Source organism: Callithrix jacchus, chromosome 2, assembly GCF_049354715.1.
Source record: "Callithrix jacchus isolate 240 chromosome 2, calJac240_pri, whole genome shotgun sequence".
Taxonomy (NCBI): Eukaryota; Metazoa; Chordata; class Mammalia; order Primates; family Cebidae; genus Callithrix; species Callithrix jacchus.
The window spans coordinates 68,832,110-68,860,012 of NC_133503.1; the positions used below are offsets into that span (position 1 = coordinate 68,832,110).

Genomic DNA, 27,903 nt, shown 5'->3' on the forward strand with positions numbered 1-27,903 from the left:
TAGGCTTTGCAGACGCCGCCGCCACCTGGAGCCTTGTAGTATCAGCCATGGTCAACCCCACCATGTTCGACATTGCCGTCGACGGCGAGCCCTTGGGCCGCATCTCCTTCGAGCTGTTTGCAGACAAGGTTCCAAAGACAGCAGAAAACTTTCGTGCTCTGAGCACTGGAGAGAAAGGATTTGGTTATAAGGGTTCCTGCTTTCACAGAATTATTCCAGGGTTTATGTGTCAGGGTGGTGACTTCACACGCCATAATGGCACTGGTGGCAAGTCCATCTACGGGGAGAAATTTGATGATGAGAACTTCATCCTAAAGCATACAGGTCCTGGCATCTTGTCCATGGCAAATGCTGGACCCAACACAAACGGTTTCCAGTTTTTCATCTGCACTGTCAAGACTGAGTGGTTGGATGGCAAGCATGTGATCTTTGGCAAGGTGAAAGAAGGCATGAATATTGTGGAGGCCATGGAGCGCTTTGGGTCCAGGAATGGCAAGACCAGCAAGAAGATCACCATTGCTGACCGTGGACAACTCTAATAAGTTTGACTTGTGTTTTATCTCAACCACAAGACCATTCCTTCTGTAGCTCAGGAGAGCACCCTCCACCCCATGTGCTCGCAGTATCCTAAAATCTGTGCTCTCGCTGCAGTTCCCTTTGGGTTCCATGTTTTCCTTGTTCCCATCCATGCCTAGCTGGATTGCAGAGTTAAGTTTATGATTATGAAATAAAGATGAAATAACAAAAACAAAAACAAAAAAGGCAGAGGTTATTAGACCAAAAAAGAATTGTGATAAATAGCTATTTACCAGAATAGCTATACGCTATTTGCAAGAAAATCTGTTAGATACTAAGACACTAACAGGTTACAAGTAAAAAGATAGAGAAAAACAGAGCACACAAACACTAATCAAAAGAAAGCTGTTGTGACTAGGTTAATGTCAGACAATGCAGTCTTTTTTTTTTTTGAGACGGAGTCTTGTTCTGTCCAGGCTGGAGTACAATGGCACAAGCTTGGCTCACTGTAACCTCTGCCTCCCAGGTTCAAGCAATTCTCCTGCCTCAGCTTCCTGAGAAGCTGGGATTATAGGCATCTGCCATCATACCCGGCTAATTTTTGTATTTTTAGTAGAGACGGGGTTTCACCATGCTGACCAGGCTGGTCTCAAACTCCTGACCTCAAGTGAGCTGTCCACCTCAGCCTCCCAAAGTGCTGGGATTACAGGCCTGAGCCACAGTGCCCAGCCCAGACAATGCCGTCTGAAAGAAAAGGAGATTGCCAAAGATAAAGAGGATGTTTCGTACTATAAAAAAATAAAGTCCTCAGAAGATATAACAATCACAAATGTATATGTACCTACTAATAGAGTGTCACAATATACAACGTAAAATGTGACAACTCAGATATATTGATAACTCTGTGACTGCAGTTGGAGATTTTAACACTTCTCTCCTGGTTATTGGTAGAATACGTAGACAATAAAAATTAGTAAGGATATAAAAATTGTTTGGTCACATGCTAGGTCATACAGGCCAGACACAGTGGCTCACACCTGTAATCCCAGTACTTTAGGAGGCAAAGGCAGGTGGATGACTTGAGGTTAGGAGTTCGAGACCAGCCTGGCCAACATGATGAAATCCCCTCTCTACTAAAAATACAAATATTAGCTGAGTATGGTGGTGCATGCCTGTAGTCCCAGCTACTTGGGAGGCTAAGGGAAGAGAATTGTTTGAACATGGGAAGAGGAGGTTGCAGTGAGCCGAGATCAGGCCACTGCACTCTAATCTTGGCAACAAAGCACAACTCCATCTCAAAAGAAAAAAAGAGATAGGTCATACACTGGGCCATACAGGGCTTCATAAATTTCAGATGATCAAAATCATGAGTATATTCTCTAAACCCAACAGAATTAAATTACCAACCAATAACAAAGAGATATCTGAAAAATTCCCAAATATTAGAAATTAAGGAACACACTTCAAGTTATTCATGGGTTACAAATCAGAGAAAAAATTTTGAAGGGAATTTGAAAATATCTATCTGAATCAAAACAGAACCACATCAAAGTGTGTGGACTGTAGTAAAAGTAGTGCATAAGAAAAGAAGGAATAAAGTAAATTATTCACATTTCCACCTTAAGAAGCTGGGACTTGGCCAGGTGCAGTAGCTCACGCCTGTAATCCCAGCACTTTGGGAGGCCGAGGCAGGCATATCACCTGAGGTCAGGAGTTTGAGACCAGCCTGACCAACATGGTCAAACCCTGTCTCTACTAAGAAAAACAAAAAATTAGTTGGGCATTGTGGCAGGCACCTGTCATCCCAACTACTCAGGAGGCTGAAGCAGGAGAATCGCTTGAACCTGGAAGGTGGAGGTTGCAGTGAGCCAAGATGGCATCACTGCACTCCCTCCTGGACAGGAGTGAGACTCCATCTCAAAAAAAAAAAAAAAAAAAAAAGAAGCTGGGACTGTCACACCTGTAATCCCAGCACTTTGAAGGCCCAGGTGGGAGGATTGCTTTAGCCTAAGAGTTTGAGACCGAGCCTGGGAAATAGATTGAGACCCCATTTCTACAAAAAATAAATTAGGCATGGTGGCATGACCCTGTGGTCTCAGCTACTTTGGAGGCTGAGGCAGAAGGATTGCTTGAGCCCAGCAGGTCAAGGCTGCAGTGAGCCTTGATTGTGCTGCTGCACTCTGGCCTGGGTGGAGGCACGAGACCCCACCTCAAAAAAAATAAAAATAAAAATAAAGATAAAGTGGCCATAACACTGATCCTACAGAGGCCTGATTGCAGCGTCCCACCTAGGAGAGCAGGGGCTGCCAGGCACTTCGGAGACCTGTCTAGCCAGGTCTGGCCTCATGGCTTAGCCCCTGTGACACTAAGTGAGAGATTGGCTGGCACCCGAATCTTGTTCATTATGATGCACTGCTGCAACAGCCTGGGGGGCGTTCCAGAGGTAGCCTTGCGTGGGGGTCTGCTGACTGCTTCTTTCCCTGACATCCTGTGGGCATGGAGACACAGGCCCACCAGCCCTTCCCTACCCCTAGCCCACGGCTTGGCCAAGCCTCTGTTTGGCATTGGTTTGCTCTGACACTGAGGTCATGGTCTGTGGGAAGAGGCTGACCCTGAGGGACACAGAGCCCACTGCTGCTTGGGAGGATGTGCTGAAGGAGGGAGGCCTGGGAACCTCCTGGAGCAAGTGACGTTGAGCCGAGATGGTAGAGGCAGGGAGGTGGGCAAGGGCATGGCATGTCCCCTACCATGGCAGGAGGAGGGATACGGCCCAACTCGAACTTTCTCCTGAAGGCCATGGGAGAGTGGGCCTTCAGCAGGGGCATTTGTCCTTCAGTGGGGCCGTGACCTGGTCAGCTCTGTGACTACAGAGTGCGGCTCTCTGGGAGAGGGGAGGCTGGGGGCAGCCCAGGAAGGAGGCTGGGCAGAGGTCCAGGGTCAGCGCCAGGCTCCCGACTCCCCACCACGACTCTCCCCTGTAGCGGAGAAGGGGAAAGCGATCTGGGGAACGCAGAGCCATCTCCTCCTGCACCCTGTCCATGGGGTGGAGGAGGACGGTGAGCCCAGGTTTGGCTGCCCTCTTCAAGAGGTCCTGATTGGGAGAAAGGCATGGGGTGGTGGTCTCCCTTCTCCCCTCCCACTCAGGGCACAGATGCAGACTCTGTTCTTGGAACCCAGAGAACTGTAGTCCGTGGTAAAGCCTGCACTACAAGTATGGGGAGCAGAGCCCCAGTTACGGTGGGCTGGGTGGGATGGGAGGTCACAGGGCATAGCACAGGACCCTGCAGAGTCCAGGGCAGAGGATCTGGGCCATTCACTGCTGAGGGGACACTGGAGTTCCTCTGCCCAGTCCTGTGCAGAGGCCACTAGCTCTAGTATTTTCTTAGAGGGGTGCAGGGGACATGCAAGGGCTTGAGGCGGGGAGCCCCGCTGGTCCAGGCCAGATCCCCCCACGCCCTGTCCCGCCCTGTTCCTTGGGATGTGTTGTTCCTGTCTGGCCCTGGCCAGTGGCCTTGACCCCAGTTCGCATGCTGTCCCTGGCTCGAAACTGCTCTGCGGCTCCTAGGATGAAGTCCAGGCTCCTTGACATGGGCACTCCAGCCCCTCTGCAGGCCCAGCCTGACTTCCACCACCTCCTGGCCATGTCTTCAGCTAATGTATGCTTCCCTCTTTGCCTCTTCTGATAACTCTCCTCCTTCAGAACCTCCCCACCTCTATCCTGCCCAGACTGGAGGCCAGACCACCTGGGACCTAGATGTCTGAGGAGGTTCATGCCTGCACCAGGTGGTGCTGACTTTCGTGAAATAAAATTGGAAATTCATTCACAAGCCTTGTGACTCCTTCCTTCAGACATGGCTGATTGCAGGCAGGAGTTTGGGGGAACCCATCAGCATGTTCTGGGCCCTTCACCTCCCCATTGTCAGCCTGCACCAGGCCATTTGCTCTGTATAAACCATACCACCCCTAACACGCTCCTTTCAGCCCCAGAGCCTTTCCATGTGCTGTTTGTCTAGAATTCTTTTTAATTTCTCCTATACTTAGATAACACCTCTTCATCCATTTCCCCAGAAAAGCCTTCTCTGACCTCCCGATTAGGTCAAATGTTCCTTAGAATGTGCCATGGGCAAGGTCTCTCCCTGTGAGGACCTGTCCAGCTGGACCTCCACCTTCCTGCGACTGTATTGGTGTCTCTCCCCCTCAAGCCTATGAGCTCTGCAAGGTCAGGGACCCTGTGTGCTTTTGCCCATTGTATGTCCTCCAGTCCCAAGCACAGCATCTGGTGTCCAGTGAGTGCTCAGCGAGTATCTCATTGAGTGAAGGATAAGCAGACGGGTAGATGGATCGTCGTTGGCAGCAGTCCTGCCTGGACAGGCAGTCATTCCTCTATGAGCAACTCTTAGAGAAACTTTAAGATTTTTCCCAGCCAGGTATGGTGGTTCACACCTGTAATCCCAACACTTTGGGAGGCCAAGAGGGGGGTAGATCCCCTGAGGTCAGGAGTTAAGTACCAGCCTGGCCAACATGGTGAAACCCCATCTCTACTAAAAATACAAAAATTAGCTGAGTGTGGTGGTGGGGTCCTGTAATCCCAGCTACTGGGGAGGCTGAGGCAGGAGAAACACTTGAACCCAGGAGGTGGGGGTTGCAGTGAGCAAAGATGGAGCTGTTGCACTTCAGCCTGGGCAACAGAGCAAGACTAAAAAAAAAAAAAAATTTTTTTTTCCCCCAAGGAACTGAGGCCTGACATGTTCCTGTGGTATTTACCAGGACTGTCTCTTTACAAAGCATCTATCTCCCCCACTTCTCTCCCCTCTCTATTTTGGGGTTACTTGGGTCACAGACTCGGCCCACAGCTGCCAGTAATGCTCCACCCTGCTACAGCTACTTTCATCTGTCCCCACCCACTGGTACTGCGCCTAGAAGTCACCACAGCCACTCCTTCGGCGGGCTAGGAGAGTCAGGTTCCAGAAGGGTTCATGGACTCTGAGTAAGGCAAGCAGGGGCTGCCTGGGAGGCAAACGCTGGCCTCTGGTTGCACTGGCCTTTGAGATGTGCGGCTCCTTCATGCCATGGGCACTGCAAAGGCATTGGCTCCGATCCTTCAACGCTGTCTTAGGGCTCCGGGGCTTAGAGACGGAGGTTACTTCCAGAGTCACACACAGTTGAGACATCAGTGACAAGAGAGGAGCCCAACTCCGTGGACACCAGAACCCAGGGCTCCGGAAAAAGCCATTTCGGGTGCTTCCAGGGTATGGTCTGCCTTGGGAAGCTGTTACCCCACTGACGTTTTCGTAGCAACAACAGCGTCCCCACAGAAGAGGGGTGGGGCCGAGAGATTATTCCCATTCGACGCAGTAAGAAACTGGGGCCCATGGGCGCCTTTGGGGGCAGATGGCAGGCAGGCGTGGGGGCAGATGGCAGGCAGGCGTGGGGGCAGATCCTGGAGCGCAGGAGCCGGGTCCGCGGCCCCTCAGCCGGCGCCTGCGCATTGCGGCTCAGCTCCCCGCTCAACCCCGCCCCATCGCTCGGGTTTTCAAATTTGAAACCTGCTTCTTTTCCCGCCGGAACGTGTGGACCAGCGGCGGGAGAGGGCGGGGTGGAGCGCCAGCCAATAAGGCATCAGAGGCTCTCCGGCCCCGCCCCTAGAATGACGACAGCGAGCCTCGAGAGGCCATGGGCGAATGGGTGAGCGGCGGCCGGCAGGCCCCGCCCCCGCGGCGCCCACGTGCAGCGGATGGGCCAGGGGCCTCTAGGGGACCGTCTGGCCCCCAAAGCGCTTTGCTAAGTGCGGGGATAGTAACTAGCTGGAAGCTGAGATCGAAGACGCCAATGAGCCGGCGTGGGTGGATGAGAGAAGCTGGCAAGAAGCAGCAACCGTCAGGCTGAGGGTTCACTCCAGGGCCAGGCCTACAGCCGGCGCCCTTACCTACCCCTGGAGATTCCGAGACCACTCGGAGCGGGGCGGCTGCCGGACAGCGGGCTGCTGCTCCTAGGCGGGCTTCAGAGGGGCGGGGGCAAGGGCCGGGCGTTCCCGGGGGCGGGGCATCCCGGGGGCGGGGCGGGCCTCTGTGTTTGTTGCACCGTGTCAGTTACTTTGTAACAAAAGTGGTGCAGCCGCTGCTCTGGCCGGCTCGCTAGGCCGGCCCGCAGCCAGCTGTCGCGGACATGGAACCCGTGGCCAGCAACATCCAGGTCCTGCTGCAGGCGGCCGAGTTCCTGGAGCGCCGTGAGAGAGGTGAGGAAGAACCCTTGGCTGGATTCCGGGCGGCGACCTCGCTGACACGGCCCTGGACTGGACCTGGCTTCCGGCTTAAAGGATGCATGGCCTAGGACAGTAACCCCGGGGCGTTCCGCCCTCAACTCGAGAGGACCCCGGGGCTGTAGAGCAGGGAGGGCTGGGGAAATTATCCTGGCGCCAAAAGTCTTTCTTGAACCGTGCTGTGCCTGGGGCTCCCGCTGGGACCCGGTCCAGCCCCAGCCTGACGCGGGCGGGGGCTCTCTCTGGCAGAGGCCGAGCATGGTTATGCGTCCTTGTGCCCGCACCGCAGTCCCGGCCCTATCCACAGGAGGAAGAAGCGACCTCCCCAGGCTCCTGGCGCGCAGGACAGCGGGCGGTGAGGAGGGTCGGGGCGGCGGGAGTGGGGGTGGGGTGGGCGCCGCCCCCGGTCGGGCCCTCCTCTGTCCACTTGTTGCTTGCATCTTTTGGGCCAGGTGTCCTGCTCCAGGAAGCATTCAGACCCCTCCTGCCATCTCCCCACTCTCCAAACACACTCACACCTTTCTATTCGTTCAAGGACTTCTTGAGCACCTCTAGATGTGCCAGGAACTGCAAACAACAGTGGCGGTCCCAATTCCAATCGCACTCTGGCACTCCACGCATCAGGCCACTCACCTCCCCCACTGGCTTCCTCCTTTTCTCTCCTCTCTCCAGCCCTTTGCATATACTGTTCCCTCCTATTCGAATGCCTCTCCCTCCACTACCTGCTTGGGAAACTTCTGTTTCTGCATATAGCTGTCACCTGTCTAGGAAGCCCTTCCTGACCAGCTGGTAGGGGGCCTTGTTAGGACCTCCATACCTCCCCGGGCAGGCTTCTGTTAAGCATTTGGCTCTGTGTGTCTTTGACTCCCTTCACCCTGCCAGGGGACTCTGGTGTCTGAGGCCAGCATGAAGTCTTCACAGGGGGCTTGTTTGGGGCAGACATCTATAGTGGCTCTTGGCCACTGGGGGCCTGGGATTGAGGGCATGAGCAGTAGCTGATTCCCCCTCACCCCATCCTCTCTGGCATTGGCAGGTCTGTGCACAATGAACTGGAGAAGCGCAGGTGAGTCCCAGCCCTGCCCTGACAGCGCCAGCCCCTAGGGGCCACCTCCCTCTGACCTTCCATCCCCTGCCATTCCTGTGGCCAGCAAGATGGAGCTGGCACTGCCCTCCAGACCTCTTCCCCAACAGGAGGGCCCAGTTGAAGCGGTGTCTGGAGCGGCTGAAACAGCAGATGCCCCTGGGGGCTGACTGTGCTCGATACACCACACTGAGCCTGCTGCGCCGTGCCAGGATGCACATCCAGGTGAAGCCCCCTGCTGTGCCGGACTGGCTTGCCCTGGTCTATGGAGGGCTGTGCTATGGAGGGGCTGGTGGGACTGGGGAACGAGGCCTGAGGTGTGACTTGGGACTGCTCTCTGAGCTTTTACTTTCCAAATCCATTAAATGGGGGGGAAAAAAAAGCAGACAATAACTCAGAGGGTTGTTGATGCTTAAACGAGTTCATTCTATAAATGTTCATTGCTGCTGTTACAGCTGTTATCACTTAGATCTCAGCCGTGAGACCCTGGGCAAGTCACTTAGCCCGTCTGGACTAACCTTTCCTCCTGTTTGATGGGAGGGCATGGCTGTTGAATTTTGTGATGGGAGGTATGTGGGGGTCCTTGGGACTGTAGAAGATTGGTCCTTGCTCTCCTGCTCTCCCATCCTTCAAAGCCTCCTGTTATGGGCAGTCTATCCTGGTGCCACCTGGGAGGCAGCTCCAACGACTTGAGAGGAGGGGACTGAGAAGATGCCAGTCACTCCCAGGACCCCTGCTGCTTCTGGGGCTGAGCTCAGTGCCCTCTGGTGGTCAAGAATGAGTGTGCTGAATAAAGGCCCAGTGGCCCTGGCAGCCCTGTGGTCTTGGAAACCACAGGACTTTTCCTGCCCTCCTGACCCTCCTGACAGAAGAATAAATGGAGGCACAGCTAGGCTGAGGGCCAGGTCGCACAGCTAATGGGAGGCAGATTCAGGATCTATGCCGAGGTCCCTGGCTTGCATTATCTCCTCCAAGTATTGAGCCCTGGTTCTGCCAGGCCCTATTCTAGGCACTGGGGGCTGTGGCACACATAGACCTATGTGCTGTCAGCAAATAAACCACAGCTTTGCACCCCCCAGGTGTCTGTTATTACCATCATTGTGGCTGAATAACACTGGTTGGATTAATGGCTCAGTTTCTCACATGGAGTTTGCCTGGCCTGGTTCTCGGATGGATGATGTGTGCCACTCAGGGGCTGGTTGGCCTGTAGGCAGGACCTGGGGATGCTCCTTTTCTGGGGCTCCATCACCCCCCTCCTGGACTAATTCATCAGCCTCTTCCTGGCCTTCCTGCTTCCTGTTTTGCCTCCACCAGGCTGTCTTCTACTTTGCTCTGGAATGGTCTCTGCAGCACACAGATTACCCAGACCCATCTCCTGCTGAAAACCCCCCAATCACCCCTGACAGGACAAAGCCTCTGCTCCTTACTTCCTGTGAATCTCAAGTCCCTTCATAACCCAGGCCTTGCTAGTAGGCTGTACTTTCGGCCTCACCTCTCCCTATTCCCCACAGAAGCTGAATGCTCCATGCTCTTCCCAGGCTCCCTCTGCCTCAACGTTTCTTCCTCCCCATGTTCGCCGCGGCAGCTCTTACTCCTCTTTCTAGGCCCAGTCCAAATGGCCCTATGGCCCAATTTTCCCCTTGTTGTTGAGTGACGAATGTAAGCTTCTGCCACTGAGGGCTCTGTCTGGGAGAGCCCTTGGCCTTCCATTCCTTGGAACTTGAGGGTTGGCAGAGCTTGACGGGAGGTAGGGGGATGGGGAGGGAGGGTGCTAACACCTTTGCACTCTTGAGGGATCATGACCAGGAGTTACAAACTGGTAGCCTTTGTTTGTTCTGTAGTTTTCTTAAAATGTAAATTAGTTTTCAACCCCTCAACAGACATTTCACATGAAAAATCTGACTTTACAGCTTCTCGTGAAGAAATGTGGGTAGCTTACACTTGTAATCCCAGCACTTTGGGAGGCCGAGGCAGGAGGATCACCTGAGGTCAGGAGTTAAAGACCAGCCTGGCCAACATGATGAAACTCCATCTCTACTAAAAATACAAAAATTAGTCAGATGTGGTGGCATGCACTTGTAGTCCCAGCTACTCAGGAGGCTGGAGAATCGCTTGAACTGGGGAGGCGGAGGTTACAGTGAGCTGAGGTCCGCCATTGCACTCCAGCCTGGGTGATGAGCTAAAACTCCATCTCAAAAAAAAAAAAAGTAGCCAGGCATGGTGGTAGGCGCCTGTAATCCCAGCTACTTGGGAGGCTGAGGCTGGGAATCACTTGAACCCAGGAGGTGGAGGTTGCAGTGAGTGGAAATTATGCCACTGCTCCCCAGCCTTAGTGACTTGAGACTTTGTCTCAAAAAAAAAAAAAAAGAAATGGGGAGATCTGGTAGCACCGGGCCTGTTTCCTGTGACAGCAATATACCTGGCACCTGAGAGTGTCCACACACCAGTGCACCTGCCCCCCAGTTCCCACCGCTGGACACTGCAGCACTCCAATCCTTTATCCCTGAGTAGGCCTCAAAGGCCTTTGAGATTGTGGTACTCCCCACCCCCAATCTAGGCAGCATCCTCACAGGCCGCCTGCATGGTGGGAAAGGGGCTTGCTTGCTGGAGGATGTGGGTGCAACCCTCGGGGACCTGGAGTTAGTTGCCACATGCCTGAAGTAGGCATCAGCCCTGTGGCTGTGGCCCAGTACTGAGTGGTGTTGGGGTGCAACTCAAGCCCCCAGGCCGTTGACCCCAACCCCCTTGCTCCTTTGAGATCTGCAGAAACTGGAGGAGCAGGAGCAGCGGGCCCGGCAGCTCAAGGAGAGGCTGCGCAGCAAGCAGCAGAGCCTACAGCGGCAGCTGGAGCAGCTCCGGGGATTGGCAGGGGCCGCCGATCGGGAACGGCTACGGGCGGACAGCTTGGACTCCTCAGGCCTCTCCTCCGAGCGGTCAGACTCAGACCAAGGTGAGTGCCCCAAGGCTGAGGGGTTGTGTGGCCCTCGGGGCAAGCCAGGTCTTCTGATTGGACCCCTCCCTGTGCAGAGGAGCTGGAGGTGGATGTGGAGAGCCTGGTGTTTGGGGGTGAGGCCGAGCTGCTACGGGGCTTCATCGCGGGCCAGGAGCACAGCTACTCACACGGCAGCGGCGCCTGGCTATGATGTTCTTCACCCAGGGTGGGCCTCTGCCCTCTGCTCGTGCCAGGCCCACCTGCCAGGGAGGAGCTCTCCCCAAGTCTTAAGGGCTATTAGGAGTCACCTGTTGGAATGGACTAAAAGGACCCTTGTGTGGGAACAGGTGCTCCCCCACACCCTGCTGCTGGCTGCCAGGCAGGCCCTCTGGAAGAGGCAGGACTCATCAGGACCTCCCTAAACCCCTGCAGGGCAGGCAGCTTGGGCCTGAGCCCAAGCACCTGGCTCTGCTGCCTCCAAGGGGACAGGAAGCCTCTTGAGCCTCTTCCCTTCTTGGACAAGGCCCCCTGGCCTTTGCCTCACATAACTGTACAGTATTTTCATTAAAAGCCTCTTTCCTAACTTCCCCTGTCCATAGTCTTACCTGATGAAAATGGGGGAACTCGCAACCACAAACCCACTGGAAGAGGAAATAAGATCAGTTCCCATCACTGACACTGTTGGCTGTGCCAGTCAGTGCAGTTAATCCTCACAACTCGGAGACTGTTCTATCTCCACTTCACAGATGGCGGAAATGAGGCTCAATGATGTGACTTGCCTGAGGTCCAAAAACATGGAGTCAAGATTCAAAGCAAAGCTTTCCGACTCCAGAGCTAGGACTGACTGAATTCAACAAGTATTTATTGAGTGCCTATTATGTGCTAGATATTTTTCCAGGTACTTGAGACACATCAGAGAACAAAACCAAGAGCCCTGCCCTTGTGGGGCTTCCAGTCTAGCATTTATCGCCAGTTCACCTGCAGGCTACCTGGGGCCTGAGGCAAGTCACTGCACCTGTGTGCTTGGGTCCTCAGCTGCCCAATGGGAAAATAAGCAGAACTGGCTCAGACTGGATAATGTGCCTAGTGTACTGTGGATGCCAAACTGGATACCCTCAACCCACCACCCAGACAGTAGATAGGGCTGGAAGTTGATTTTTAATGATATAGTACAATGGAGGGAGGGTAGAGGGGCTAAGCCAAGCTGTCTGGGGTGCTGTCGTGGTGTTAGGCTGGCTACACAAACTGCTGCTGCTGCTGCTGCTTCTTGGTGGCTGCCTTGCTGGCGAGGTCCTTGGCCTTCTCTGTAGCTGCCAGTGCCGTCTCCTTTGCCTTCTCCTTGGCTTCCTTGGCTGTCTCAACAAGTGTTTTGGAAGGGGCCTCACCTGTTGCAAAGGGCAGGTGGCTGGCTTCAGAGGGTGCCTGAAAGACCCACCTAATTTCCCTCCCCCATGACACCAACCTTCCCTGGGCCAGGCTCCACTAGAAAGGTGATATTCACCCTCCTCCCACACCCAATACAGACGAGGAGTCCCAGCTCAGAGCAAGGCAATGACTAACCCAGACTCACACTCACTAGGCCGAGTGAGCGTCTCCCTATGAGGAATCTCCACATACCCAGAAACTCACCTTGCAGCTTCGCCAAGATATATTCAAAACCCTTCATAGTCTTGGTCACGTTGCTTTTGAACCGGGCAAGACCAAATTCCTGGCAAAAGATGAAAAGAGGAAGGATACTGAGTTGCCCATTGATCCCAGCCCCAATACCGAAAGCCCTGGGTCCCAGAGCCCCAGCAGCCCCCACAACACTGCTCACCTGGACAGCTCTGGAGACACCAAATAAGCTAGAGGAGACCCAGGCTTCACGGCGGATTTCGGTCCAGCCACTGTTGTCAGAGTTCACACAGTAAACACATCGTTCCTCCACCACCTATGCAGAGTCAGGCCAACCACAGTTGTGATACAGTCTTCCATTTTGCCGACTAGCACATAAATTTGGCTGCCTGTCTCTTTTCATGAGGGGAAGCAATACAATGAAAATCCATTCCAGGGCCGGGCGCGGTGGCTCAAGCCTGTAATCCCAGCTCTTCGGGAGGCCGAGGCGGGTGGATCACGAGGTCAAGAGATCGAGACCATCCTGGTCAACATGGTGAAACCCCTTCTCTACTAAAAATACAAAAAATTAGCTGGGCATGGTGGTGTGTGCCTGTAATCCCAGCTACTCGGGAGGCTGAGGCAGGAGAATTGCCTGAACCCAGGAGGCAGAGGTTGCGGTGAGCCGAGATTGCACCGTTGCACTCCAGCCTGGGTAACAAGAGCGAAACTCCGTCTCAAAAAAAAAAAAAAAAAGAAAATCCATTCCTTCCACTAACTGCACTCCCAAGTGGTACTGACAGAGCAAGAAGCCATAAATAAGGCCATTTTGCTCTCAAAAACCTCTCTTCTGACCCTTAAAACTGGAAGGCACAAGGTCTCCTGAGATCAGCAAAGGGCCTTCCAGCCCATCCTGCTCCTGGATTTTGTTTTCATGCCTCTAGACACATGCAAAGTTTGTAACCTGCCTTCCACCCGCTGCAGCTCTGGAGTTTCCTGACGGTCCAAATAAAAACAAACATTTGCCGGGTGTGGTGGCTCACGCCTGTAATCCCAGCATTTTGGGAGGCTGAGTCGGCAGATTACTTGGGGTCTGTAGTTCGTGACCAGCCTGGCCAACATGGTGAAACACCATCTCTACTAAAAATACAAAAATTAGCTGGGTGTGGCGGCAGGTGCCTGTAATCCCAGTTACTTGGGAGGCTGAGGCAGCAGAATTGCTTGAACCCAGGAAGTGGAGGTTGCAGTGAGCTAAGACTGCAGCACTGCATTCCAGCCTGGGTGACAGAAGGAGACTCCATTTCAAAAAAAAAAAAAAAAAAAATGACAATCATCACACTTCTCATTATCAGATAGGAAAAAGTTGAACATTTCTTATTTCTTTCCAGGAAAACACTTAAGAGACCTCTCTCACGCATCTGGAACACTATTTTAGTAATTTACCAAACACAGACATGGTGCTCTTCTGTAACCATCTGAGATGACTTCAGATAACTCTCAGGCAGAGTAAGATACCCACTCACTCTCAGACCTTGTGGGACACTGCCCTCTATGAATCACATTTCTATCTCTTCACAAGAGAGTAACATCCACCTCTCAAGGTTATTGGGACAATAAGCTGAGAAAGAGAATTCGCTGAAAGCTTTCAGGATATTCACATATAAGAAGATACTGTAGGATATTCCTTAAACCATAAGTTTAAAAGTTTCGGCCGGGCACGGTGGCTCACGCCTGTAATCCCAGCAATTTGGGAGGCCGAGGATGGTGGATCACGAGGTCAAGAGATCGAGACCATCCTGCTCAACATGGTGAAACCCCGTCTCTACTAAAAAAAAAAATACAAAAAAAAAATTAGCTGGGCGCAGTGGCGCGTGCCTGTTATCCCAGCTACTCAGGAAGCTGAGGCAGGAGAATTGCCTGAACCCAGGTGGCAGAGGTTGCAGTGAGCCAAGATCGCACCATTGCACTCCAGCCTGGGTAACATAAGCGAAACTCCATCTCAAAAAAAAAAAAAAAAAAAAGTTTCTTAGGCTGGGCGTGGTGGCTCAAGCCTGTAATCCGAGCACTTTGGGAGGCCGAGGTGGGTGGATCACGAGGTCAGGAGATCGAGACCATCCTGGTTAACATGGTGAAACCCCGTCTCTACTAAAAATACAAAAAATTAGCTGGACATGGTGGCGCGTGCCTGTAATCCCAGCTACTCGGGAGGCTGAGGCAAGAGAATTGCCTGAACCCAGGAGGCGGAGGTTGCAGTGAGCCGAGATTGCGCCATTGCACTCCAGCCTGGGTAACAAGAGCGAAACTCTGTCTCAAAAAGTAAAAAACAAGTTTCTTAAAAGCAACAGATCAAAGGTATATGGAACACCCTTTCCCCAAATCTCAGGCAGAAATCCATTTAGGTAAGACAAGTAACAGTGAAACTCCTGTAGTCAAAGTGAGAAAAAGGGCTGAAAGCCTCTTCCAGAGACATATCCAAAGTACCTTATGGCTTGATGGGCTCCTGTTTGAAAACCAATGATGCTGGTTTTCAAGCCACAGGTGAGGTGGCTCTCACCTGTGATCCCCCCAGCACTTCGGGAGGCTGAGGCGGGCGGATCACTTGAGGCCAGGAGTTCAGAACCAGCCTGGCCAACATGGCAAAACCCAGTCTGTACTAAAAATACAAAAATTAGCCAGGCGTGGTGGTGCATGTCTGTAAACCCAGCTCCTCAGGAGGCTAAGGCACAAGAATTGCTTGAACCCAGGAGGTGGTGGTGGCAGTGAGACTGTGCCACTGCACTCCAGCCTGGGTGACAGGGTGAGACTCTATCACCAGAAAACACAACAAAACAAAAAAGAAAACCACTGCCTCTCCCACTCAGCATCACTTCTGTGCCATATACCTGATGGGAGTGCTTTGCATTTAGAATTTAGGACAACTCAGTAAGAGAGGTACCTCTCCCCTACTGTATGAATGCGTCAGACAGGTCCAGAGAGGCTGACCAGCTGAAAAGAAGAAAATGTGAGGTCATACTCTACAGCTGTCACTCCTCAGTAACCCAGACCTGCCTCAGACCACAAAAGCTCCCTCATGGCTCTCTAGACACACGTATCTGAAGAGCTCTATTTGGGGGTGGGGGAGGCAGGATCACAGCAGGAGGTGTCTCACCATCAGCCGGGCGTGGTTGATGTTCCAGGTGAAGGTGGTCATGGTCTGATTCTGTGGGTCCACAATAGAGTCCTCCAGGATGTACACCGAGTGAGCAACATTGGCAGGAAACAGTCGCTCGGCCCAGCGAGGCATCCTGTTGGTCTTGGTCAGGAGTCGCCGGGACAGCAGTTTCTGGTCAGGGGTCACCTCCCGGTGTACTATGTCTTCCGTCAAGACATGTTTGCTGCAGGAGTCAGTGAAGGTGGCACTCAGGAGCCTGCCCCGAGACTGCCCGAGGGGATTCCCGTTTGGAATCTCCAAGCCCAGAGAGGCCTTCCTGTAACCTTGCAGAGTTGTATGTGTTATGGTTCACACCAGAGTTAAGAGCCCATCCCAGGGCAAATTCCAACTCCCGCCATCTGGCTGACCTGGATTCCTGGGCCTTCCAGCAGCAATAGACCTCATGATTTACTGCACCTCAGGAAAGTGCCACGAGCAGAGGATAGGATTTCCGACCCCAAGATCCCTCCCAACTCCCCTACTGCCGCCCCTTCTTGTCTCACGACCCTGAGAAAAGAACCTTATATTAAGATATCAAGTAAACCACCACCCAGGCCCAACCTCCCTTCAGGACCTTGCAGGCCTGGCCTGGCCGCTTCCCCGATAAGGTCTACGTAGGATTAGATGTCAACTTCTTTCTGGTCCCATTACTCGGGGATTATCCATACTTTGATCTCCAAATAGCGAGATGGTGGGGTTTTGCTCTCCCAAACACCACGTACCTATAGGGATTCGGGTACCGCTGCCAGAAGGCGGCGAACACTTGGTCCCAGGAACTCCGGAGCAAGCTCTGGCCCAGGAAATACTTCACCATCGTCCCGGCCGGAGCGGGCTCAGCACCCACGCAGCATCAGGGGTGCGGAGCCTGGGAGGCACGCGGGGGCCGGGCCGGGCCGGGGCTCGGCGCACACCCTCCGCCAGGCTCGGGGCTCAGTCACCACCGCACCGCGCCCTAGCAGCTGCCGCCGCCGCCGCCACCGCCATGAGTTGTCCGGCTGCGCGCCACTTCCGGCGCAGCCACACGGTAGCCACCGCTTCCGGCGCTCGCGCCACGTGACGTTGCGGCCCCGCCCCCTCTCCCTCTCGCCCCCTCCCGCGGGAGTCGCGGCGCTGCGGGTAGAAGCCGGGTTGCCGGAGACCCTAGGTTCGATTGGTACTCGAGCCGGAACTGAGTCTAAGCCCGCAGGCGAGCGAATGACGGAGTAGCGAGCTGCACGGCGGCGTGCTGCGCTGTTGAGGACGCTGTCCCGCACGCTCCCAGGCCGCCCCGGGGCTTGGGGTCTTCGAAGGATATTCGGCGCCCGGGGCGGAACAGCGGGGGCACACTGGGAGCTGCCGAAAGTGCAAGGCCACGGCCAGAGCTCGACCCCATCGCGCTGTCTCGAATCGTTGGTTGGCGCCGTTTGGGGTTGGGGTCTGAGGCCTGGGCGCTGCCTGGGCCGAGCGGAGATCCGGGTTCGCCCCCGTCCCCGCTCAGGACCCTGACGTGGCTGAAGCGGCCCCGGGAGCATGAGCGGGCAGCGCGTAGACGTCAAGGTGGTGATGCTGGGCAAGGAGTACGTGGGCAAGACGAGCCTGGTGGAGCGCTACGTGCACGATCGCTTTCTGGTGGGGCCCTATCAGAACGTGAGTGCACCCAGAGGGGCCAGGCACGGTGGGCGGGGGCGTAATCTGCACCTATGGCCCCAATCTCTTCCCTCTCGTTGCAGACCATCGGGGCCGCCTTCGTGGCTAAGGTGATGTCGGTCGGAGACCGGACTGTGACATTAGGTATTTGGGTAAGTTCCCTGGGCATCTATTCTAGGGAGTCTCATTCTTGAGGAGGCTTAGGTCCTGCCTATTACTGATTGATTTGTGGCCTCACAGACTCGTTTCTCATTGACCCGTTTCCTTATCTGGAAAATAGTGGGGTCTGGAGAACATGGCCTTAAGTTTGACTCAGACCAGGGCTGAGCCTGTCCCTCCTCTTTAGGACACAGCAGGCTCTGAGCGCTATGAGGCTATGAGTAGAATCTACTATCGGGGTGCCAAGGCTGCCATCGTCTGCTATGGTAAGGGGGAGTTCTGGGCTGGCCCACAAGAAGAAGTGGGTGCCAGGCTAACCAGAGAACAGCCCCTGATCACTTGGTTGTGTCTCCTGCATGCCCCACACCAAGACCTCACAGACAGCAGCAGCTTTGAGCGAGCAAAGTTCTGGGTGAAGGAACTGCGCAGTCTAGAGGAGGTAGGTGAATAGACTTCACCAGAAGACCAAGGGCTAGGGTTCTGTTGGTCTTTGGAGGTGACGCTTGTCTTGTGTGTCAGGGCTGCCAAATCTACCTATGTGGCACCAAGAGTGACCTGCTGGAAGAAGACCGGAGGCGTCGACGTGTGGACTTCCATGACGTCCAGGATTATGCAGACAGTAGCTGTTCCTCACCCTTTGGGGGGTGGGGGTGTGTGGCTGTCTGGGTGGATCACAGAAAATAGGGACTGCCTTGGCTGCTAGGGCAAGGTACTCTAGAAGGGCTTCCTAGCTTCCTTGAACTGTGGGGTCCAGGAGACTCCCTGAACTGCTAGTCCTCCCTTTTGTCTGCTTATCTAATTCTCAGATATGAGGCTTTAGTCACTTCTCTTTACAGATATCAAAGCTCAGCTCTTTGAAACATCCAGCAAGACAGGCCAGAGTGTGGGTGAGTGCTGTGCTGGGGCCTCACACAGGAACAGGCAGGGGCACCAGAGGAAGCTGAATAGGGAACAGAGGGCTGGGTCACTGGGAGATCCCAGGACTACTGGCATTGGGCCCTCATTGATCATCATTTTTCCTGCCAGATGAGCTCTTCCAGAAAGTGGCAGAGGATTACGTCAGTGTGGCTGCCTTCCAGGTGATGACAGGTGTGCTTCCCAGCCTTTATGGACTTACTCTAGGCCCACAGCATCTAGCCTCTTTTCTGAATTACCTGATCCCAAGAGAATGGTGCTGAGCAGCCACCTCTTTCTTTGACAGAGGACAAGGGCGTGGACCTGGGCCAGAAGGCAAACCCCTACTTTTACAGCTGTTGTCATCACTGATTCACCACTCACCTGGCCTGGGAGAATTAAAGGAGTTCCCCAGAGCGGCTGGACCCAGTTCCTTACTGGGCTTGGGTAGTCAAATGTCTGAGCTAACCCAGGTCCTCATGTCAGCAAAGGTGGCACCTGCCTGTGCTGGCCCATGGAACGGAGGCAGCATTGGGCTGACTGTGGGCATGAGGAGGGATAAGGGCTTATTTGGACCCCAGGCTTCTGCCCTGGACAGCACTTGTGTCTGCAGATTATTTAAGTGGCTTCTGATCTGTAAATAAAATCAATGCACTGTGAATCACACCCAGCCCCTTTCCCTGCTGTGTGAATTGGGTGTCAAGACACCCAGTTCTTTCTGGGGCCACCCAGCTGGCCTCACTGGTTTATATTAAGGTTTTCCTATCTCTCATTTTCCTTTGGAAAACAAGACTTCTCCCCAGGGTTACAACTGAGATACTGGGGCTGGGGTAGTACAAAGCTCACAATTCCTTCCGAGTGCTGCAAAGCGTGTGTGAGCTGTGTTGAGATAAAAGGGTCAAGCATTTTATCCAGGTTGGTCTGACCAGCTCTACTGCATCTGTCATGTTTGGGCCCATATGTCAGACCTGTGACTCAGGTCCTGAGCATCCCAGTGACATCCTACAATGCGGTTTAATGGTAGAAAAGTCCTAAGTTCTGTAAGACAGAAAGGTCTAATGGATCCAGATTTGGTTCCAATTTAGAAAAGGGACTTAAACCCTCAGCTTGAGTTTATCATCTGTAAAATAAGGTGACTACTACACAGCCCAAGGATTGTGAGATCCTAAGTGAAGAGTAATTCTAGTACTAAATGTTTTTCCCAATCTTCCCAAGCACTTTTTGTTGAAAGGGCAGGAAGTTCAGGACTAGGTCACAAGGGGAAACAAACTCCCAAGTGTCCTCCAAAGTATTAGGCCTTGAAGGTCCATATATTTCTGAGGGATCAGGTGTTACTGTAAACAGGACTGACACCTCCTGTTCAACCAGAAGGAAATTTACTGTAGCTATTTCCGGTTTGGGAGGTGTGGCCCCAGTCCAGGGGCTTTGCCCTAGTTTATCCTTTGCCTCTGCTTTCCTGCCTTTAGGCCTAGGCTGAGTCCTCCACAGTGGACAACACCTGCCTTTGAATATAAAACTTAGCCAATATGATCAGACTCACACTTAGAGTGTGCTTTGGTTCCACTTCCTTTTAAAAAACCAATTCCTCAAAACTGCACTTCCTGCATGAGTGATGGAAACTTCCTGTGGAGGGAGACTGAAACTGACACCAGCCACTCCCAACAGAAGAGAAAAAGGCTTGGGCAGCCCTGTGGCTGTTGGGAGGAAACACACTACTCCCATGATGTGCTTAGAGGAAGGGCTTAGCTCCACAGTATCCCTGCCCCACCCCACCCCATACTATCTCTGGCTGGCTCCTGCTCTCACCCCAAACAGTCCTCCCTCCTGTTACGCTACAACTCCCCACAACCAATAAAAACACAGGGCAAGGGCCATATATGAGTAAAGTTAAACTTTACTTTACAGTAAATTTTTTTCTATATACAAAGAATTACAGTACATGTTTATGGGGACTCCTACCACAAGGCTCCCCTCTTTTTCACTAGGAGTTTCACTTATAGCTGACAATCTATAGGGGCAGGGGAAGGGGGCAAAAAACAATGATGGACCTTGGCTGATCCCCCCCGACCCCTTTCTTAACAATATAATTAGATGTTTATCATCGGCTTGCCTCTCTGCCAAGACCTAGGAAGCAGCTCTGCCATAAGCTGCTGTGTGCTGCCCTCCCCACCTTCAGCACACTCATCTACACACACACAGGTAGCACCCACCTCAATGAGACCACCTTGCTCTGGCCTGCCCCAATCCTGGAAGTTGAAAACACTAGAACTATTTATTTCTGCTTCTACTCCCTGTGCCCATCTCTTGTCTAGAAAACTTTGCTTAACTTCCAGGACCTTACACCTGAAGCCCCACAATAACCTGATGTTTTGAAAGTCATGGGAAAGCAGCTCTCAAGAATGGACCACATAGGCATAAACAGCACGTTAAAACTCAAAACACTTCTTCCGAGGCTGTGGATTTCTAGTTAAATTCTTTCCACTTATAAAATATTACCCTTAATCTTCATAAGCAGTAGAGGTGCTTCCATGAGTGGAAGAGGTAGAGAGGGGCAGAAGGGAGCTGAGGAAGACCCAACACCCAGAGCTCTCTAACAACCTGCTCCAGGCAGTGGATGGAGGCTATGGACAAGGTGGCCCCAGCCCTGAGAAACTCACTGGCCACCTTCACCTGGATACAGGATCTCTTCCACCTCTGGATTGCACTGGGACCAATCCAGGGTTGGGTATAGGCTTCACTGAGGATCTTCCTTCTCCCCACTTTTAACAAAGCCTCAAAGAAACCTTTCTACATAAAAATCTCCTCCCAAACAGGAATCTGGGTTTCTTAAGCTGCCAGTCCCTCAACCCTTGGCAGTGCTTATTTATACCATGAAATTAGCACCATCATTACATTTGTTTGTGTGTACAAAACAATGATCTGTTATTTCAGTTTACACTACAGCAGCCTCTGGCCCTGTTGCACTGGGCCCTAGGAAGCTCAGTGGAGAACTAACTGGCCACAGCCAATGACAGGCTCCCACAGCAGCTACCAAGCAGTGATGTAGAATGTCTACACGTGGAACCGCTCAAATGAGACTTAGCAGGAAAGGGACTGGAGGGAGCTCCTTCTCTGCCATGATCTCAAGACAGGTTAGGACACTGGGCTCCTCTAACCTGGCTGACAAACCCCAAGAGGATGACATTTTCATTTAAAAAGCCTTAGGAGAAAATCCACCTTATAGGGGCTAAGGGTAAAACCTATCCAAGTTTCATGCTGTCCTCATTACTCCCTATGGGGGAAGCTGCCAGGACCAAACTTCCTGCCATTCTGTTCTCACGAGGCAACATTAGAATTATAACCTGGGAGTCCAGCTCCAGTGTGCAGACAGTGTTGAGCCTGGGAAGGGATCAATAGTACGTTTCATGCCCTGACCGTAGTGTGGGGTGAAGGATGTAAAGAATAAAATAACTATTTTCATCAATGTTAAAGATTTGGTTCAGAAGAGAGTCAACACAGTGATTTAAGTCATCTCAAACTTGGTAACAGAGTAAAGCAGACATTTAAAACTGAGGATGTTTCTGTAGCAATGAGGGCTATTTTGCTCTTAGACTGGGTTGGCTCCATTAAGAGAAGCAAATTAGGCTTTGAATATAAATTTCAACATTTTCCACAATTTTTTTCTGATTTAGCAGGGCGAGGAGATACACTGGCTTTCTAGCTACCTATGGAGCATTTCAACCTTTGCCTTGTCCCTGGAAAAGCCTTCCTGGGGAGCTGGCCTCCAAGGCAAACTCTTGAGATCTCAATTTCCAAGCATAGTCAAATACCATCCTGCATAAGGACCAGAAGTTTTCTAAGATGAAAGATTTCCTTTTCACTCCAATTCACATCCGCTTGGAAAAGGGGTCTTATTACAAGCTTGAGGAGACGTCCCACAGGGCTGGCAAGGCTACTCCCTCCCCAGCTTCATCCAAGAGTCACATTTTCAACAGTTGTTCTGACTCTTCTTCTAATTGGATAGTGACTGCTTTCATGATTTTAACAATGTAGTATCAGATGCTGCTCTTGGCAGGCCCAATAACTGCAATTTCTAGTTTCCAATGGTTTTCTAGTTTCCATTCAATGGCCCTTGAAGGAAGCCCAGGTGTCCATCCTTTCCCATGATGAACTGCTCCCCAAAATGGCTCAGAAGCTGTTTTCCCAGGCAGGTCTGGAATGAAGCCTCCAATGAATGGCGGAGAATGTAAAGAACCAAAACAAAACCACAAAGCAGCCAATCAGGGCCCCTTTCCCTCACTCCCTCCTGTCCCATGAGACATCTAGACTGCTGTCAAGTTGATTACCTATGAAAGCCTACTTTAGAGAAGCTACTTTAGGATCAAACTTCTCCACTGAAAATTTTTACATAGCCTGCCCTCCCCCCACCCCCCTAAATTCACAGTTTATTTCATGAAACAAAGAGCTACGGTAATTTAACACACAACATAGTGAAAGGAGACTGTGACTGCAGTGCAGATATCTTTTTCTGATCACAACTACAGATGACTGGAGAGAAAAGGGCACAGGACTGGCACCAAACAAACCCTACTCATATGACCTAAAAGATTAGGGAAAGGGACCTACTAGCTGCAGTTATATACTTATTATTCTCACACATGATAAATACTTAATATAATGAACTTTAATGTTCTGGGTGAATTTCTTTAAAAATATCTTTTTAATGGTTTAAAATTCTTTTAAAAGAAAATAAGATGCTTTGTTTTCTCTTCCTTTTGAACAAAGAGCTTTTCCTCTTTGATGATGTGGGAAGAGAGAGGATGAAAGGGGAGAACTAGGCAGGTGGAATTCACAGAGGAGATTCCGAGGTCTCAGTGAAATGCAGGGATAGGCCCCTAAATTTGGGACAGCCCTGCCCAGCCTCGTCCCTCTGCCTGAGTTCAAGTGTCTCAACCTTTGAGACAGGCTTTGGGAAATAAAAACAGATTCTATTTTTAGATAAAGCGCAAATGCTTCTATAATAACTATTGTTCCCTCCATGGAAGTGATGGGAGTAACCTCAATAAGAACTTGAGGAAATTGGGACCAAATACAGAATCCTGTTGAGCACGTGAAAGCCATAAATAAGAGAGAATGGCCAGGAGATGTTAGGGCCAGGGGATGGCCTGCTGGCTAAAGCTGCTGGCTAAGTTGGCAAAGCAGAGAGGTAAACATGTTGGTCTAAGAACAAAGGAGGGGTAGGTAAGTGGGAGGAAACTAGCCAAACAGCACTTCCTGTTGGCAGTCTGTGAGCTGGGTGAATGGTAGGGCAGGATAGCACCAACAGATTTCCCAGCCCTTGGGCCCCAGCTCAGGGCAGCAATAACAGATAATCAGCAGTTATTAGGAGTCATCTTAGCCTGGACATTGCTCTAAACACCACCTCTCATCAGTCTTCAGGGAAGAGTTCTGGCTTGCCTTTGAGCTAGGTCAGCAGGCAAGCACTCTCAGTACAGAGCACAGCAATTCTCAGGGAGGCAAAGACAACTCCCTCCACTCAGGAGGGAAAAAGATTGGGGAAAATTGATTTCCCATCAGGATCTGGTACTCTTCCTGAAGCTGGTGTATCTAGCTCAGAGCTTGTCAGAGATTCCCTATGTCCACTGCCCGAGGCTCTGAAATCTGAAAGCACCTGAGTGTTTTAGGGAAATGGGGATGGGGTAGATTCATGTACAAGGAGAAAAATAGGTAGAAACAAAAGTAAAGAAAGAGAAGCTTGCCAAATGCCTTCTTTCACTGCTGGAAAGCTACATTTGCATAGCACCCAGCTCTCCCTGACCACCTGCTCCTCCAAGGACTGATCTTTAGACTCTGCACAGCCCAGACAGAAGCAACAGCGGCTACCCGAACCAAAAGCCTCACTTGGCTTCAATGCAGCACCCTTCCATCTATAGAGTAGTCCTCTTGTGAGTGTGTGTGCATGCACACGCACCTATGCACACCCCAGCCCAGAGACTTACTCAACACAACCACTTCTGGTGCCACAAAAGACATTTCTCAAAATGAGTCTAAAGCCCCAGGGCCCCTCAGAACTTCCTGTTATTTCCTGGTCAAAGGTTCTTGAAAGCCTTGGAATTCAGGCTCACAGGGATGAGGCCTTATTTATCTCTGTATCTACCATCAGTGACTAGCACCCGGCCTAGAACATGTGAATGCTCAGGAAATCGCCACTGATTTGAAAGAACACCATTTCCTTCCAAGGGTTCCTAGGTGCCCTCAATGGGGCTCTATCTGGTTGGGGAAATCTGGTTTGAGAGCTCCTATACCTTCCAACCTGACCAGCGGAATTGAATTCCATACTTGACTCCAGAGTGGACTTTTTATTTCACGATGACCATGTGGAAAAGTTGAGGGTAAGAGACCCAAGTCTGTCTGTCTCCTTGGTTGGGGCCCACTGGATTTTCATACATGGTTCACACAACCATAAGCCCCCACTGGATAATGTCAGAAGAGTTCTGAGTGTTGGGATATAAGGAAAGAATAACAGTGGGAGAGTGTTGGGGGGCAGATTTCTTTTTCTTCAAGGGGGAAAGAAAGAAAAGATTTCCCCTCCCCAAATGGTACCCTGGGGGCAGCTTGTTTGTTCATGTTAGATTGAACTGGTATTACTTCTGTTCTGATTCTGCACACTTGTGACTGGAAGGAGCCTGGTTAAGAGCTGGAAGTGTATTTTGCTCTGGTTTGGGGTCTTGCCCTCTTCCAAGAGACCAGCAAGTCTGTGCCAATGTCTGTGTGCTCCCAGCAGACCAGCAAGACTGTGCCAGTGTCTGTCCAGCCACTAGAGGCCAGAGCCCTGCCCGCGTTGAAGCTTTTCCCAGGGCCCAGGGACTTTGCTCTGTGGTTACCAACTTCTTTTCTTCAGTGGGGAGGGAGGCTGGGGCTTTCCCAAGAGACCTAAAGGATTGCCCACTCTTGGCAGCAAGTGCAGGTAGTTGCTGGCCTCCGACCATCTGCTTCATCTGCTTCATCAGGCCTGGAGCTTGGCTAAGAGGCCCTGGGGTCTGCTCAGTCCCTGCAGGAGCTCTTCCTGAGGCCTGAGTTGTTGGCTCATATAAAAAGGCCTTGGCAGGTGGCTGAGAAAGAAGTCTGGCCTGGGTGAGTGATTTAACAGCTTGCCAGGGGTCCTCTGCTTTCCCAGGTGTCTGAAGAGGATTTGACATGCTGCCTTTCTCAACAGCTCTCGGTATATGTCCCAGACCTTTGCTGGCAGGCCATGAACTTGATTCCAACACTGGTATCTTCTCATCAGCCTGTGGTGTGACCTCATGAGGTGAAGCTGCCCGCTCCTTTTGGCGAGGAGTTAGGTCTATGAGATCCATCACCAAAGCAGCTCTATTTTTTGACTGAGTATTCTGGTCCACAGGTCTCAGTGCTTTTTCTTTAGCTACAAGAGTCTGGACCACAGCTGACAGTACTTTTTCAGGAGGTGGAAGTCTCTGGGACAAAGTGGCAGAGGGTTTATCAGGGGGCTTGTCTGAAGTCTGGGTTTTGGGACTGCTGGTAATGAGCAGTCTGTCTGACGGCGGAAGTCTCAAGCCAGTGGGAACTGGGGTTTTCTCCAGTGACTGGGGCCTTGAGCTGGCAGCACCTATGGATTTATCAAGCCTTGGGTCAGCCTTCCCCAGAGGTCTTTCCAGTGATTGGGACCTGACTGAGGGTGAGGAGCTTCGGCTCGTCACTGGAGTGAGTTTGTCGTATAGCTGGGGTCTTGGTCCTGCCACTGCTGGTGGCCTGTCCAGTGGCCTCTGGCTGGAAACCAAGGATTGGGATTTGGTCCCTGACCCAGCAAGGTCTCTGACCTTATCTAAAGGCTGGGGCCTGGAGTCAGTTCTCTCAAGAGGTCTTTCAGGTAGCAGTGGCCTCTGACAAGTCCCTGCCAGAGCTTTTTTGGAGAGCGACAGTGTCTGGTTGGTGTCAGCAGGAGGTTTATCTGACATTTTGGGTGCCTGAGCAGCCGTTCCTGATGATTGCTCTGCCAGGTGAGTGCTTGGCCCTGGAGGCAGCGGTACTGGGGGAGGCACATACTCACGGATCTCCCCAGGTTCCAGAGGATTAGGCCCACAGGGATCATGCTCAGTACAAGACAGACGCCCATCCAGTTTGGAAATGAAAAGCATCCCTTCTCGATGCTGCTTGCAAAAGGAGCTGGGGCACATCTCACAGAAGGAGGCTGCTTCCTTCCCACAGATGTCACACTGATGCCATGGACATTCCCATTTCCCTGAAAACACAGAAGTAAAACAAAAGTTTAGGAAAAATAGATATATATCACATGGGCCATGGCTATGCTACAGTCTGAAGGTATGGATGATGACTCTCCTTCACATTGCTCCTGGTTCAGCTAGTTTATGCCACTCACTAGCCACCTCTTGCCCCAGAATTCCAGCTTCTTCTTCTGCACAGAATACATAAACAGTGAATTATCAAATAGCAACTAGTATGAACTTAATATACAAGCAGAGGAGTAAACCAGTATTTCTATGACTATTTCAAGCAAGGAGGTGGGAAGAGGTATGGGGACAGCATAAAGCTTCTTTTACATGAAACTTAAAATATTACTTTTTTTTTTTGAGACGGAGTTTTGCTCTTGTTACCCAGGCTGGATTGCAATGGCGCGATCTCGGCTCACCACAACTTCTGCCTCCTGGGTTCAGGCAATTCTCCTGCCTCACCGTCCTGAGTAGCTGGGATTACAGGCACGTGCCACCATGCCCAGCTAATTTTGTTTTTGTATTTTTAGTAAAGACGGGGTTTCACCATGTTGACCAGGATGGTCTCAATCTCTTGATCTTATGATCCACCCACCTCAGCCTCCCAAAGTGCTAGGATTATAGGCATGAGCCACCGCGCCCGGCAAAATATTACTTTCATATTCTGGCACTCTCCATTTGTACTATACAGCTTTTAAATTAGCATCTCAAAGAGAAATATCTCAGCTATTTAGATTTTTGCTTATTTGCTTATTAGCAGTAATAGAACATATATAAAATTATGAAAAATGGAAGATTTCCCTTTGTTCAATTTTAAGTCTTGAGACCAGCATAATACATTATCTGTTGTTCACATAAAGTCAGTAGAAAATACCCAAAGCTGACCTGAGCTTTTATCTACCTTGCCCCATTTCAGGAAACCTGAGTCTTGATTAGGGACAGTGTTTCCACCTTCACATCAACTATACTAGCTCCCACTCCTGGCAAATAGGCAAGATTGGTTCTATCATAGCCTATGCCAGTGACAGCCCTGAGCAATTGATTATGAAACAATTCTACTTCCTAGTGCTAACAGGTCAATGTGACAGTCTTGCCCTCATCCTACCTCAGTTTATTTCATGACCTTGGCCAATATACACTGAAGGAAAGCCAATTTGGGGACAAATTCCTTATACTTATATCCCAAAATTCTTCAGCTTCTGCGATTCTTGGAAACAGGTCACTAGTAATATATAATCTCCTCACCCTGGAACAGCTCCCTACTGGTTTCTCTTTTTTGTCCTTTAAAATAGATGGTATATCCAAATCCCTAAAATCCTCTAACCCCAAATCACTAAGGTTCTCAATTTCTTCAACTACTGGGCACCACATCCACCTGAGCAGCTTCTCATGTGTTAGCTGATACAGCCACATCTCCTTTAGAGA

At 51.5% G+C, this 27,903-nt stretch overlaps 4 protein-coding genes and 1 pseudogene across 51 annotated transcripts in view; 3 read left to right on the forward strand and 2 right to left on the reverse strand.

The window, feature by feature from the left end:
* Positions 1 to 32: 32 nt before the first annotated feature.
* Positions 33 to 554, forward strand: LOC100404838 (peptidyl-prolyl cis-trans isomerase A pseudogene; annotated as a pseudogene).
* Positions 555 to 6,600: 6,046 nt separating this feature from the next.
* Positions 6,601 to 11,371, forward strand: MXD3 (MAX dimerization protein 3). Of its 3 annotated transcripts, none has more exons than XM_035290638.3 (6): positions 6,601 to 6,751; positions 7,025 to 7,130; positions 7,809 to 7,838; positions 7,967 to 8,081; positions 10,615 to 10,806; positions 10,884 to 11,371. In XM_035290638.3, the coding sequence occupies exons 1-6, from the start codon at positions 6,682 to 6,684 to the stop codon at positions 11,208 to 11,210; spliced, it is 840 nt and encodes a 279-aa protein (XP_035146529.1). In that variant the 5' UTR covers positions 6,601 to 6,681; the 3' UTR covers positions 11,211 to 11,371. The 3 variants fall into 3 exon arrangements, with proteins under 3 accessions (XP_035146529.1, XP_035146530.2, XP_078220786.1); XM_035290639.3 differs by having other exon boundaries at positions 10,623 to 10,806; XM_078364660.1 differs by having other exon boundaries at positions 10,623 to 11,371.
* Positions 11,372 to 11,623: 252 nt separating this feature from the next.
* On the reverse strand, positions 11,624 to 16,581 carry PRELID1 (PRELI domain containing 1). Its single transcript, XM_002744499.5, has 5 exons — positions 16,294 to 16,581; positions 15,530 to 15,755; positions 12,605 to 12,718; positions 12,418 to 12,496; positions 11,624 to 12,173 (listed from the first exon to the last, which is right to left on the reverse strand). The coding sequence occupies exons 1-5, from the start codon at positions 16,383 to 16,385 to the stop codon at positions 12,025 to 12,027; spliced, it is 660 nt and encodes a 219-aa protein (XP_002744545.1). The 5' UTR covers positions 16,386 to 16,581; the 3' UTR covers positions 11,624 to 12,024.
* A 75-nt stretch (positions 16,582 to 16,656) lies between these two features.
* Positions 16,657 to 18,916, forward strand: RAB24 (RAB24, member RAS oncogene family). 2 transcript variants are annotated; one of them, XM_008990232.3, is made up of 8 exons: positions 16,657 to 17,197; positions 17,281 to 17,349; positions 17,544 to 17,622; positions 17,728 to 17,795; positions 17,876 to 17,975; positions 18,193 to 18,243; positions 18,383 to 18,445; positions 18,558 to 18,916. In XM_008990232.3, the coding sequence occupies exons 1-8, from the start codon at positions 17,081 to 17,083 to the stop codon at positions 18,620 to 18,622; spliced, it is 612 nt and encodes a 203-aa protein (XP_008988480.1). In that variant the 5' UTR covers positions 16,657 to 17,080; the 3' UTR covers positions 18,623 to 18,916. The 2 variants fall into 2 exon arrangements, with proteins under 2 accessions (XP_008988480.1, XP_008988478.1); XM_008990230.5 differs by having other exon boundaries at positions 18,383 to 18,435.
* Positions 18,917 to 20,126: 1,210 nt separating this feature from the next.
* NSD1 (nuclear receptor binding SET domain protein 1) overlaps positions 20,127 to 27,903 on the reverse strand; it is a 159,397-nt gene continuing 151,620 nt past the window's right edge. For all 45 annotated transcript variants that reach the window (XM_054251898.2, XM_035290628.3, XM_054251897.2 and 42 more), the window contains one exon: positions 20,127 to 26,489. In XM_054251898.2, the coding sequence (XP_054107873.1) occupies positions 24,874 to 26,489 (1,616 nt within the window). In that variant the 3' untranslated portion in view covers positions 20,127 to 24,873. The remainder of the gene's footprint in view (positions 26,490 to 27,903) is intronic.

Excerpts from the sequence above, each read along its gene's own strand:
- MXD3 (XM_078364660.1), top strand. The coding sequence starts at position 6,682 with ATGGAACCCGTGGCCAGCAACATCCAGGTCCTGCTGCAGGCGGCCGAG. Across the intron at positions 7,839-7,966 it reads AATGAACTGGAGAAGCGCAG|GAGGGCCCAGTTGAAGCGGT; the intron begins GTGAGTCCCAGC and ends CTTCCCCAACAG. Across the intron at positions 8,082-10,622 it reads GTGCCAGGATGCACATCCAG|AAACTGGAGGAGCAGGAGCA; the intron begins GTGAAGCCCCCT and ends TGAGATCTGCAG.
- PRELID1 (XM_002744499.5), bottom strand. The coding sequence starts at position 16,385 with ATGGTGAAGTATTTCCTGGGCCAGAGCTTGCTCCGGAGTTCCTGGGAC. Across the intron at positions 15,756-16,293 it reads CGGTACCCGAATCCCTATAG|CAAACATGTCTTGACGGAAG; the intron begins GTACGTGGTGTT and ends TGACTCCTGCAG. Across the intron at positions 12,174-12,417 it reads TATCTTGGCGAAGCTGCAAG|GTGAGGCCCCTTCCAAAACA; the intron begins GTGAGTTTCTGG and ends CCTTTGCAACAG.
- RAB24 (XM_008990230.5), top strand. The coding sequence starts at position 17,081 with ATGAGCGGGCAGCGCGTAGACGTCAAGGTGGTGATGCTGGGCAAGGAG. Across the intron at positions 17,350-17,543 it reads CTGTGACATTAGGTATTTGG|GACACAGCAGGCTCTGAGCG; the intron begins GTAAGTTCCCTG and ends CCTCCTCTTTAG. Across the intron at positions 17,976-18,192 it reads CGTCCAGGATTATGCAGACA|ATATCAAAGCTCAGCTCTTT; the intron begins GTAGCTGTTCCT and ends TTCTCTTTACAG.